General features: G+C 44.0%; 1 protein-coding gene and 1 long non-coding RNA gene across 2 annotated transcripts in view; one reads left to right on the top strand and one right to left on the bottom strand.

Annotated features, from left to right (window-relative positions):
• Positions 1-7,930, top strand: part of LOC117511705 (trypsin) — a 24,740-nt gene extending 16,810 nt beyond the window's left edge. The window contains exons 4-5 of the mRNA XM_034171625.1: positions 1,763-2,029; positions 7,587-7,930. Of these exons, the coding sequence (XP_034027516.1) occupies positions 1,763-2,029; positions 7,587-7,760 (441 nt within the window). The 3' untranslated portion in view covers positions 7,761-7,930. The remainder of the gene's footprint in view (positions 1-1,762; positions 2,030-7,586) is intronic.
• The window catches only part of LOC117512839, a 27,878-nt gene extending 13,704 nt beyond the window's left edge, over positions 1-14,174 (bottom strand). The window contains exons 1-2 of the long non-coding RNA XR_004561391.1: positions 14,162-14,174; positions 1,727-1,730 (exon numbers count right to left, since the gene is read on the bottom strand). This is a non-coding gene — a long non-coding RNA (uncharacterized LOC117512839). The remainder of the gene's footprint in view (positions 1-1,726; positions 1,731-14,161) is intronic.

Here is a 14,174-nt window from a genome sequence, read left to right as displayed (position 1 = left end):
AGATAATCCATCCCACCTCACAGGTGTGCCATATCAAGATGCTGATTAGACACCATGATTAGTGCACAGGTGTGCCTTAGACTGCCCACAATAAAAGGCCACTCTGAAAGGTGCAGTTTTATCACACAGCACAATGCCACAGATGTCGCAAGATTTGAGGGAGCGTGCAATTGGCATGCTGACAGCAGGAATGTCAACCAGAGCTGTTGCTCGTGTATTGAATGTTCATTTCTCTACCATAAGCCGTCTCCAAAGGCGTTTCAGAGAATTTGGCAGTACATTCAACCAGCCTCACAACCGCAGACCACGTGTAACCACATCAGCCCAGGACCTCCACATCCATCATTTTCACCTCCAAGATCGTCTGAGACCAGCCACTCGGACAGCTGCTGAAACAATCGTTTTGCATAACCAAAGAATTTCTGCACAAACTGTCAGAAACCGTCTCAGGGAAGCTCATCTGCATGCTCGTCGTCCTCATCGGGGTCTCGACCTGACTCCAGTTCGTCGTCGTAACCGACTTGAGTGGGCAAATGCTCACATTCACTGGCGTTTGGCACGTTGGAGAGGTGTTCTCTTCATGGATGAATCCCGGTTCACACTGTTCAGGGCAGATGGCAGACAGCGTGTGTGGCGTCGTGTGGGTGAGCGGTTTTCTGATGTCAGTGTTGTGGATCGAGTGGCCCATGGTGGCGGTGGGGTTATGGTATGGGCAGGCGTCTGTTATGGACGAAGAACACAGGTGCGTTTTATTGATGGCATTTTGAATGCACAGAGATACCGTGACGAGATCCTGAGGCCCATTGTTGTGCCATACATCCAAGAACATCACCTCATGTTGCAGCAGGATAATGCACGGCCCCATGTTGCAAGGATCTGTACACAATTCTTGGAAGCTGAAAATGTCCCAGTTCTTGCATGGCCGACATACTCACCGAACATGTCACCCATTGAGCATGTTTGGGATGCTCTGGACCGGCGTATACGACAGCGTGTACCAGTTCCTGCCAATATCCAGCAACTTCGCACAGCCATTGAAGAGGAGTGGACCAACATTCCACAGGCCACAATTGACAACCTGATCAACTCTATGCGAAGGAGATGTGCTGCACTGCATGAGGCAAATGGTGGTCACACCAGATACTGACTGGTATCCCCCCCCAATAAAACAAAACTACACCTTTCAGAGTGGCCTTTTATTGTGGACAGTCTAAGGCACACCTGTGCACTAATCATGGTGTCTAATCAGCATCTTGGTATGGCACACCTGTGAGGTGGGATGGATTATCTCAGCAAAGGAGAAGTGCTCACTATCACAGATTTAGACTGGTTTGTGAACAATATTTGAGGGAAATGGTGATATTGTGTATGTAGAAAAAGTTTTAGATCTTTGAGTTCATCTCATACAAAATGGGAGCAAAACCAAAAGTGTTGCGTTTATATTTTTGTTGAGTGTATATGTGCCAAGTACCTTTGGATTTAAAAACAATTTTTTTTGGGGGGGGGGGGCGCAAATGTTGACCTTTGACCCCAATTACACTGACCTGCTCTAAAACAAACCCTTTAAGGGCAATTCTGCTATTAACCATTGTCCACATATCAAGTTTGGTGGACATAGGGCAAAAGACCAAGTTCAGTATGGGAAAAAAAATGTTTTTTAAATTGCAGCAATTGCAATTAGAGGTTATTATTCACTGTAGCACTGACCTCCATCCAATTTGTTCACTGAACTGCATTTTCACTCTTTCTGTCATGTCTCCAGCTGAGTGATGCAATCAAGATAAACCCCTTTGTGTCCATCGGGCTACTGCCCCGGCACGATGCCTTCATAGCAGAGGGCAGATTGTGTCAGGTGTCCGGCTGGGGTTTCACCAGCCTCACTGCAAGTGAACTCCCATCATTGCTCCACACAGTGAAAATTCCCATCTTCTCCAATGAAAAATGCAATAGCAGTGAAAGCTTTAACGGCATGATCACAGATAACATGGTCTGTGCTGGTTATCAAGATGCTGGAAAAGATGCCTGTCTGGTAAGTTAACTGCATTTTCTACAAAATAATCAGTGCCTACCAAAAGTGTGTTGTTCAAGTTTTACATTATTTAATTAAACTAAATCACAGTGGATTCAATTCGGCTTTTTTTTTTTCTTTGCTTAAAAAACATGAAAGGTTTAGTGTCAAATTGTATAATAAAAATCAGAGGGCATTTGGAGATTCTCTTTGTTACAAGAGTGTCAGACATCTTTCTTCATAGATACCTTTTTTAGTTAAATATGACTGGAGTTTTGACTTAAATCCTCAAAGTCTCACAAGTCTTAAAACAGCTTGGTCCCCGGGCTTTTTCTCTGTTTTACCATACTTTCAGTAATTCCCCTTTTAAATGCTTTTTTGTTAGTATAATGTCCACATGTTGCATATCACAATGTTCAGCTTTCAACTTATGTGACATATATCTGTATTTGTAACAAAGCCATTAATATACGTAAGAACCTATGCTCCAATACAAAAACATGTTATAAATTCTAATCACACACTCCAGCCTCACAGAAAAAAACCCTCAGTCTCTCCAAGTCTATGTCAGAACACAGTGCATTTTCAGTTTGAATCAAAGTGAACCATTTTTATCTAACCGTTAGAGTGTAACAAACCAGCGTGTGAACCCCCTCACAGTGAACTACGAAGTTAGGTGGTGTTAAACAGACTTGCAGAGGCAATGCAGTCTAATACAAAAGGCTGAGTGTTCAAGGCAACAGGTATTCAGTAACTAATGGACTAGACCACTTACCACCATTTTTTTCCAGGAAGCAATATTTTTGAGTAGAATTTGGCATCCACTATTTTTGGATGGAATAAACTCTCCTGAATCTTGGAAAAATGGATACCAAGCTCAAATTTAAAAATTTTCATTGGAAAACGTACTTGCACAGATTTCTACTCATCACGGTGCAGGGTAAGGGCTCTCCGCATTCTGAGGGACTCCTCCCATCCCGCACACAGTCTGTTTCAGTCCCTCCCCCCAGGCAGGCAGCTCAGGAGCATTCAGAGTAGAACTACCAGGCTCAAAACCAGCTTCTTTCCTGAGGCTGTTAGACTGTTGAACTCGAGCAGTGCTCCATAGAACTTACACCATCACATACGGACTGCACTAAAAACACTTTAATTGCCCATGTGCAATAATCTCCCGTGTGCAATATAAGTGCAATGCTGGTTTTCACTTAATTCCCAGTGCAATATTATAGTCTATTTGCTGTTCACACTTATATTTGGTATTAAACACAGCTAATTTCAGCTTTTATTTTACTTTATTTTAATAGTTTACATTTATGTCTATAGTTTTTAGAAGGTTTTTTAAAAATAACTGGGCCTGAGTACTAATTTCATACCATTAACATGTAAATGTGAGTTGGCATGACAAATAAAGTTCCTTGAATCCTTAGAAATGTATCCCTAAATAAGCAAAATTTCATAGTATTTCAGTGTTTCAGCCCAGCATGTGCAATGTGATCTTATATTGCTGTCTCAGTTTTGAATATTGTTTAATAATGCTTCCACATATCAAGTTTATCATGTTTAAGAAAAGTAAAAAGCAACAGGACATGATTGATGTTTGAATGACAGTACATAAAATATGTGTTCTCTCAGTAACAAACATGCATGTTGTTATTATGTGAATGTTAAATATATGTCTTTAATTCTTATTTTGGTCTAATTTGTCTTTTGGCCTAATATTCATTTATGTGTTGGTCATGATTTTATAAAACATAACCTGGACATCAGAATACATACACAGTTTGTTAGTAGTTTATTCCTCATAAGCAGGGGCGTCGGACTGGGGGGGTAAAGGGTACTATGTAAAAAAACTAACAAAAAACTGGCATTAAATACGTTTTGTGTTGCATTTTATTAATGTCCATAGAATTCATGTTATATAAGAATATAATTGGAATGAATGTATAAATGTTGCGAAACATAATACTGGTCTAACAATTATATTGAAAGATCTCTGAGGGCCCTTCCACCCCTGCACAGTTGTACAATGGTTTAGTCCAGACACACAGGCGGGACAAAGGCGCACAGGTGGGACAACTCCAGCCAAAAGCTGGAGTTTTAAACCTTAAAACTCCAGCTTTTGGCTTCTGTTTTATTCTTCTCTACAAGAGTCAAGACAGAAGTCAGACTACCAGAGCAAGAATTTTAGCTGAGGAAGCTTCTGCGATTTGAAACGAAACGTCCTTGCGTCAAGCAACCCAGTCCAGTCGAAGATTCAAGCTTCTCTACTACAGTACAGCACTCCCTTAACCTACAAGTTGTAGGTTAAGGGAGTAATATTCTGAAAGTCTGTTTGTTATTAATATGGACTGAGTTTAGTGAATGACATTGACTATAAGATGGGTAATCTCTTCTTTAATGTTTTGATTGTAGAATATTGTATTATGTATTTTTTTTTCTTCACAGAGAGAATTACATACTGCTAAGCAATGAATTACACTTACTTTTATTTAATTACTTATTTTGGAAAATTGTGTTAAATTAGATATTTTCCTATGACTGTAGATATTATATCCCAAACCCTAATTTGTAGTCAAGTTAACATTGGGGTATATCTCTGTTAAAATGCACGGGGATGCACCAAATTGCCCCATTTTTCTAGAAAATGTGTCAATTTGGTCCCCCAGACCCCCCAACTCAATATTGTTCCCCCAACTTTAAAAAGGGTTCTGACTCCCAGGTATGATCTAAGCTATACATAATGTAGACCTGGTTTGACTACGTATTAGAAAGCTGGTGTTTCCGTTGATAAAAAAAAAAGAGCACAACAGTGTGTGTGTGTGTGTGTGGGGGGGGCTCAATATGGCTAGTACCTAGGGCCCAGAATTTGGTGCTACGCCCCTGCTCATAAGCAGTATTCCGCGACCAATATATTACAAACATCAGTTTGTAATATATGAAGTGTCATAGAACATGTAGAAGTGATCAATTAAGATGTTCATTGTGTTCGGTCAACATTTTAAGAGTAATACCATTTTTGTCCTGATATTATTCAGGAAAGTGCATATGTTGAACGCTTTACGTAAAATTTGTTGTTTATCTACCGTGTACGTTTCTTGTCCATTTAGAAGCTAAAAATAAAAATTGGCTTGGTATCCTATTTTTTCAAGAACTGGACCACTTGAACAAGTTAAAATACAATACTGATATACTTCTACTCAAAAATGCCGGTAAACCTTTTAGAAAGCCACTTTCATGAATTCTGTCCAGACTATAAGATACCGTATTTTCCGGACTATAAGTCGCACCAGCCACTATATCCATTATAAAGAAAAATAAACCATAAATAAGTCGCACTGGACTACAAGTCGCATGGACATACAGTGTTGAGAACCCTCCCCCGGCCGCAGGTTGTTCGAGCACCCATGTGCGGACTCGTTCCTCTAGCTGTGGCCATCTAGCTTTTAGCCCGTGATTAGCTTTTTTTGTTTTTTCATGGTGGTTAGAGTAACCTCTGCTTTCCTCCAGTCCTCACAAGTTTCTCACTCACTCCAAACTCTCTCTCTGCTGCGCGATTACCATTTTCCAGTGCTTAATTTGTAAAGTGGGAGGTCCCGGAGCGCAGAGGATGGGTGCCTCCAGTGCAGGAAAAAAAAAAGAAGGGCGGGGGGGGAGGGCTTGCGAACAGTGCTGTGCGTCACACTTAAAATAAACTGCACACCCACACAAACATGCACACACACCTTCACAAATGACACTAACACCCTGCCTTTTCCTCAAAAATTACTACATTTATGTTTGCTGTCTGTCTCTGTACTTTTCTGCCACTTTTGCGCTCTTTTTCATACTTTTCCCTCGTTTCAAAAGTCACCGAACGCACTTTACCGTAATTTATGCAACATACAGCATACTGTTGGAGAGCACGGGTTCTTGGCTTGCTGTCAGTGTTGAAATTTTTCAGATTGAGGGCTTACATGAGAACTTACGGTAATGAGAATCAGCGGCGCACTAGTGTGAAACTTATGTGTTTTTCCTCTGCGTTTTGACCTCACAGGCTATGTTTACCATAATACATCATATATCATTGGAAAGCCCTTGGTGTTAGCTTTACAATGCCCTTTGAATCATTCGGATTGGACAAACTATGGCGGAGTTATGGTAAAAAAAAAACTACGCATATGGAAAATATGGCGTGGACACCATCGCCGTAGATAAAGAGATAAATAGCTGGTGGAGCCAATGTCACAGGTTCCGGAGCGCGCGTCCGAGGTTCTGGAGCGCGCTCCGGCTTGCTCCCCCTCAAATTAAGCCCTGCCGTTTTCGGATGCATATTTCACTAGTCGCAACTTGTAATCTGCAGAGTATGATTTTCTTTTTGGTGGCATTTTTTCGGGCCTTCTCCGTTGTCTTGTTAAGTTATCAGTAATGTTGAAATTGTTATTTTTCTATGGTAGTCAGAAGTTGCAGGAACAGTCACACAAGCCTTGAGCGCCCTCTCGTGAGCTGCATTTTCCCTACGGATATGTTTGTATTTTGCAGACCACATTGTGAGCCGAACCATAACATGCACCATCACTGAGTGGTTCTTTTCTAACACTTTACCCGCTGTGGACCATAGTACACAGCAGGTGTCAGCTGCCGATGTTTGTCAGCACCTACCTGCGCAGCTCATGACCTCCCCATGGTGTCGACGCCAGCTCCTTCCAAGCGCAGACGCTAATCCTCCACCGTCGCTCACCCAGTCCTCCCACGCAGCTCTCAGCATCAACTTAAACACTCTGATATCCAAGGGTTGAAGCTGTTTTGTTAGTCCTAACAGAATAACAGCAAGCACCGTGTTCGTCTGCTTCACATGCTGTTTCACAATCATTGTCTGGGTGAGGTGAGGAATACACGTCCAGTGTTCTGTTCTCTGATTGGTTATCATGACCAGCATGACCTATAGGGCAGCCGCCATACTACAGTGCCCATGATGCATTGCATTTCCGTTTCCGGTGGCCATTTTAAAACATAGAGCGACTCTGTCACGTAAAATTGTTTTATTACAGTAAATTAATTGAGAATCTACCGGGATATTTTTCATTTATAAGTCGCTCTGGAGTATAGGTTGCACCCCCGGCCAAAACATGTAAAAAAGTGCGACTTACGTCTTATGTCTGCGACATGTACTGTTTTATCTGCGACATGTGACCCACACGTTGGTCCATGTGTTCTATCCTTGAAGCTGTATTTAAAGCTACAGTGATTCTCTGGATGAAATGCCCCATTAAATGACTTTATAATAAGGCCCATTTATAATAAGGCCCAGTGTTAAAAAGGCTATTTATTCATGAAAATATTAATGACTATTCTCAATTTTGGTAGGTGACAGCGCAAATACATTTTCTGATGAGCATGCAATAGTGACTGTCAAAAAAAAAGCATCTGTGAATATATTTTATATATTTTGTGCTTTGCTAAAGGCATTCCATTTCTTTTCTTTTTTTTTTTTTTTTTTTTTTTTACTAGTTATATGACAAATAACATTCCTGCTTGCAATGACTCAAAGCTTGACACAACATTGTGGGTGGTCACTGAAGTTTTCTTCTTGATATTTCAGGGGGACTCTGGTGGTCCATTAGTATGTGAAGGACGGATCTACGGTTTAGTGTCTTGGGGAAAAGGTTGTGGTTATCCCCAATATCCTGGAGTCTACACTGCTGTGTCCAAGTTCCGCAGATGGATAGACAAAAACATATTTAGCTACTACGGCAAGTGTAAAGAACATTTCTGAGAAATACTCACTGATATTTAACTTGAAACAAATGTCAATTGCAAGTACTTAAAGTTGCAGTTTCACTGTAGCATTCTTTGTTTTATAATGTTATTTTATCATTTATTTTTGTCTACTAAGCCATCACAGGTTTTTATTCATCTTTTATTCAAGATATATATTGTATATTTTTAAAGTTTTTCCAGAGCAGGTCACGGGTACTACATCAACACCAGCTGGCAAATGAAGAAATACTGACTTCATTGCCACTATATGAACGTCTTATATTGAGTTATGTGGTTCATTCTAATAGGTACATGCAAAAGACAAAAATTCACATGCTTTAAAAAAAACATCAGATGATCCGTAAAGTTAAATAAATGAAAGAGAGCACAAATAGAGGAGCCTGATAGTCTCGTCTTTGTAACACGCTCACTGTTAACTACACAACATGATGTATTTGTGTGTGGTGGAGTAACAAAGACCTGCCACGTTTACGGGGCCTATTTATAGAACAGTAGTTCTATAAATGAAGTGAATACATTTGTAGAATTTAGTAAAATAGTTTGAAAATTTGTATAATAATGCATTGCTGTGAAAAGTAGGTTTTATATGTTGTAATAAATTATGAGGAAATTCCTATTGTGTTTGTATTCACATTTATGATGATGTCTGACAGACACCTACGGGTCTCCCGGAGAGACGCTATAGGGAGACACACAAATTACAAAAAGTGTTTTCAGATGTCTTTGTAAATCATTCATTTCTCTTTTTGTTTCTTCTACGCTGTTATTTCTTTGGATTGCGCTGTCTGTTTTTTTACTAACTGCAATGACTTATGTTAGAGTTTGGAACTGTGACAGAAGTCAGGACGGCAGCGGCCTCTGGTGGGACGTAGAGGCAGTTCTTCGGTCTGTTACCTGGGTCCGGGTTCCATGCCAGGGCCTCCCGGACGGTCTTCTCCACGTCCCAGGTGAGGGTGGCCACGATAGTGAACTCAGGTAGGATGGATTCTGGCGGATCCGACAGCTCAGTTTTGACTTCGACTTCGTGAACCCGGGACAGGGCATCCGATCTTTGGTTCTTGGTCCCGGGGCGGTAATATGATCCAGAAGTCAAAACGCCCAAAGAACAATGACCAGCGGGCTTGCCTGGGGTTCAGCCGCTTGGTGGTCCTGATATACTCCAGGTTCCTGTGGTCCATGAAAACCGTAAATGGTACCGTGGCTCCCTCTAACAGATGTCTCCACTCCTCAAGAGCCTCTTTCATCGCGAGGAGTTCCCGATTGCCCACGTCATAGTTCCGCTCAGCTGGGGTCAACCTGCGTGGAAAATAGGCACAAGGATGGAGAATCTGATCGGACTCCCCGCTCCGGGACAGCACGGCTCCTATCCCTGAGTCCGAGGCATCCACTTCTACCACAAACTGGCGGCTAAGATTGGGCTGCACCAGAACTGGTGCAGTCGAAAACCGGCGTTTCAACTCCCTAAACGCGGCCTCGCACCGATCCGACCAGGTAAATGGTACTTTGGAGGAGGTCAGAGCTGTCAGGGGGCTAACTACCTGACTGTAGCCCTTAATGAACCTCCTGTAGAAATTCGCAAAGCCGAGGAACTGTTGCAGCTTCCTACGGCTTGTCGGTTGGGGCCAGTCTCTCACCGCCGCAACCTTCGCCGGAACAGGGGCGACGGAGTTGGAGGAGATTATGAACCCCAGGAAGGACAAAGAAGTGCGGTGGAACTCGCACTTCTCGCCCTTTACAAACAGCCGATTCTCCAACAACCGCTGTGGGACCTGACGTACATGCTGGACATGGGTCTCAGGATCCGGGGAAAAGATGAGAATATCGTCTAGGTATACGAAGACGAATCAGTGCAGGAAGTCCCGCAAGATGTCATTTACCAAAGCCTGAAACGTCACGGGGGCGTTGGTGAGGCCGAACGGCATGACCAGGTACTCAAAGTGACCTAATGGGGTGTTAAATGCCGTCTTTCACTCGTCTCCCTTCCGGATCCGAACCAGGTGGTACGCATTCCTAAGATCGAGTTTTGTGAATATTTGGGCTCCATGCAGGGACGTGAACACCGAATCTAACAGGGGCAGAGGGTACTGGTTGCGAACCGTGATCTCGTTCAGTCCCCTGTAGTCAATGCATGGACTGAGGCCGCCGTCTTTCTTGCCCACAAAAAAGAAACCTGCACCCATCGGGGAGGTGGAGTTCCGGATCAGCCCGGCAGCTAACGAGTCCCGGATGTAGGTCTCCATTGATTCGCGTTCCGGACGTGAGAGGTTGTACAGCCGGCTGGACGGGTACTCAGTGCCCGGGATCAAATCAATGGCGCAATCGTACGGACGGTGTGGGGGAAGAGTGAGTGCCAGATCTTTGCTGAAGACGTCAGCGAGATCATGGTACTCCTCAGGCACCGCCGCAAGATTGGGGGGGACTTTAACCTCCTTGTTAGCGGTCAAACCGGGCGGAACCGAGGATCCTAGACATTCCCGGTGACAGATTTCTCTCCACTGAGCCACAACCCCAGACGGCCAATCAATCCGGGGATTGTGTTTGATCATCCATGGGAAGCCCAAAATCACGCGGGAGGTAGGAGTCACAAAAAACTCAATCTCCTCCCGATGATTCCCAGACACCACCAGAGTCACAGGTAGTGTCTTGTGTGTGATTAAAGGGAGAAGGGTGCCATCTAGTGCCCGCACCTTCAATGGCAAAGGAAGCGCCACCAGAGGGAGCTCTACCTCCCTTGCCCATCTGCTGTCCAGCAGATTCCCTTCTGACCCCGTACCACCAGTGCAGGGGCCTGGAGGGTTAGATCCCCACTCAGGATCGTAACTGGGAGTCGTGCAGAAAGACAGGTTTGTCCCATGTGAATTTCTTGGCCCACCCTTAGCCCAGTTTCTAAGAGCGGGCGTTGGTGTTTAACCGTTTGGGCCAGTCTCTCTGCTGATGCTCGCTTGAGCCGCAGATAAAGCACTCCCGTGGGCCAGCCTCCTTTGTCTGTTAGTGGCTCTGACTTTAGCCCTGCTCGTGTCCATAGCATCGTCCGCAGGGGGAGCTGTCGCCACACGGAGCACTGAGGCAGTGGAGCGTCTTGAGGGCGGTACCTTTTCGGACCCGGAAGGGAGAGGGACGGCGCGTACCCGACCACGCCCTTCGTCTCGTTCCTGACGGCATTCCTCTAGCCGATTGTCTAATCGTATGACCAGATCAATAAGCACATCTAAATCCAGCGGCTCATCCTTAGCCACCAGATGCTCCTTCAGGACTGACGACAGTCCGTTTACGAAGGCGGTGCGGAGTGCAGCGGTATTCCAGCCGGACCTCGCAGCCGCGATGCGGAAGTCGACCGCATACTCAGCTGCACTCCGACGCCCCTGTCTCATTGACAGCAGCACTGTTGAAGCAGTCTCGCCTCTGTTTGGGTGATCAAATACTGTTCTGAACTCCCGCACAAACCCAGTATAAGAGGTAAGGAGCCGTGAATTCTGCTCCCAGAGCGCCGTAGCCCAGGCGCATGCCTCGCCTCGAAGCAAATTAATTACATAAGCCACCCTACTGGCGTCTGACGCGTACGTCATGGGACGCTGTGAAAAGACGAGCGAACACTGCATTAAAAAGTCCACGCACATCTCCACACAACCCCCGTACGGCTCTGGGGGACTTATGTATGCTTCAGGGGATGGTGGGGGGGGGTCGTTGAATGACCAGTGGAATGTCTATATTTGGCACCGGGTCAGCAGGAGGAGGAGCTGCAGCAGCGCCCTGAGCGCGCGCTTCCGTGACGTTCTGCTCGGTCATTAGATCCAACCGAGCAGTAAAGGCGGTGAGGATTTGCTGCAACTCACCAATCACGCCTCCTGCAGACGACTGTGCACCCTGCTCTTCCATTGGCTGTCCAACAGATGGTTGACGCCCCTCGGGATCCATGATGATGGCCGAGATATCCTGTTGGGAAAGTGTAATGACACGGACCCACAACAGGGGGCGTAAATGAACGGACAATAGATGAGCCAAAAATACAACACTTTACTGTTGTGAAATGTGCACAACGAGAATACAGACAAACATAGAATTTGGATCACAATCAGAATATACAAGGTGACATGTGGGTAGGATCGAGGATAGGAGACTTCCGTCCCGAGTAGAACCGGATCCCACACGATTTCCACTGCCACCGAACCCGAATGATACTGGAGCCGCCAAGTCCTGAGTCCCCAGGTGGTCACCGTCTCCAACTGTCGGATCTGGTACTGCTGGCAGGAAGCAGAAGAACAGATGTAATGAGTGTGTGAAAACACACCCAGTAAACAGTCAGCAAGTTCTTCTTTTAATAGTCGGGTGGGAAAAACACCTCCACCTTAACACCAGATCACAGTGCAGAATCAATCTCCTGTTTTTACGTGGTTCGGAGTGAGGAGTGAAAACCATTCACTGCTCGTCAATCCACAAACCCCCAGCCTCCCGCTGGAAATAGCGAGTTGAATCTCCTGCAAAAGATCACAAAAACCAGAACAGCTAGCACGTGCGTAGGCACAATCACGGCTGAGAATTTACCTTAGAGGTAGACGATATCTCGGTGACGAGGTGGAGATGTCGTCCGGCTTTTGTGTGTATGTGTGATGACCTGGTGATTGGTGACAGCTGTCATAGTTGATGAGTGACAGCTGTCACCCCGGCTGTTCCTGTGAGGCGGCAGCGCCCTCTCGTGCCTGAAGCCCGCACTTCAGGCAGGGCACCCTTTGGTAGTGGGCCAGCAGTACCTCCTCTTCAGTGGCCCACACAACACCTTCGCTCATAAGGGACAGTGTAAAAAAAAAAAATGTCTGTAATTCCAAAATGGTTAATACTAAATTTTTTGTTAAACACCTTGAAATAAAGTGTAAAGTCTAGCTCATTTCAACTCCATTGTGGTTGTAAACTTACACGCAAAATTACAAAGTTTTTGCCACTGTCGATGTACATATGATTGTATTAGTCTCACAATAATTCTTGGATAGTAAAAAAAAAAAAAATAAAATCTAACATGTGACCTATCAGACAAAGGCAGTAAGACCCAAAATGGGACCCTGGGGTACACCAGGGCACCAAGTAACACAAAGTGCCAATAATGAAGCTTGTTGTTGCCAAGCGCTTGAAAGTTGAGACTTCAACAAAGGCTTCTTCAGGCTGTTTGGAAAGATAAAATTCTGTGTCACTTATACACCAAAGGGTCAAGTCATTACAGTAAGATGGTTAATAAGTCAATGCGCTGATTAATTTTTAAACAGTGCAACAATCAGTGTAAGCCTCAGCTGTTTCACACAAGTCTTGTACTTGAACAGCTGAAAGAGATTATTCCTGAACTGGAATGCATTATTAAATATGCATAGGACCAGATTTCCCTCTGAGCAATTTGTGTCATGGCTTCAAGGTGTTTTTAAGCTCTTTTTGTCCTCACAAAGCAGATGAGGGCTTCAGGTTTGTTTCAATCTGTGCTGATTCCAGTAAAGAAGGGCAGTTTCTTGGTCAGGGGCAACCTGAATAAACTGCGTTTCACCTGATAGGGTTATAGGTGTATCACGGACAAATGAATAATTGATGACCTACTTCAGACAGCTCTCTGGTTTCACTGCCCGGCACTGTTGCTCAGTGATGATGGGTGTGTCCCTGACCTATGTGATTCATATATTTAATCACATTTATGCACCTTATTTTATGGGGTCAGTTACGCAAAGCCTCATGTTTTTGTTGGTTCGTTTTGTAGCATGAATTTGACCTGAAATCAGTGAGTTCCCCGAGTTGAAATGCTCCTGTTGTGTCTGTATGTTTTAATACAGCATTGCATTGATTGGAAATCATCATTTCATTTCAACGTTCTTTTGTGGGTGCTGGGAAACAGTGTTTCATTGTTTTGCAATGAAAAACATTTCCTTCCCAAATGTTAGTACAAAGGACGGGATGGTGTTTGCAGAAATGGACATTTCAATTCAGTTTGTTATATAGACCACAATATTATTACATAAGGCACTATAAGGCACTATTACATAAGCACTATACATGACAAGGGCTAAACTTAACCCACCCTGCGAGCAAGCACAATGGCAAGAGTACAGTAGTGTTCAGAATAATAGTAGTGCTATGTGACTAAAAAGATTAATCCAGGTTTTGAGTATATTTCTTATTGTTTCATGGGAAACAAGGTACCAGTAGATTCAGTAGATTCTCACAAATCCAACAAGACCAAGCATTCATGATATGCACACTCTTAAGGCTATGAAATTGGGCTATTAGTAAAAAAAAAAAGTAGAAAAGGGGGTGTTCACATTAATAGTAGCATCTGCTGTTGATACTACAAACTCAAAACTGTTATGTTCAAACTGCTTTTTTAGCAATCCTGTGAATCACTAAACTAGTATTTAGTTGTATAACCACAGTTTTTCAT

The sequence above is a fragment of the Thalassophryne amazonica genome, chromosome 6 (genome assembly GCF_902500255.1).
Source record: "Thalassophryne amazonica chromosome 6, fThaAma1.1, whole genome shotgun sequence".
Lineage (NCBI taxonomy): Eukaryota > Metazoa > Chordata > Actinopteri > Batrachoidiformes > Batrachoididae > Thalassophryne > Thalassophryne amazonica.
The sequence above is the reverse complement of the archived record's forward strand: the minus strand, read 5'-3'. Positions and strand labels throughout refer to the sequence as shown.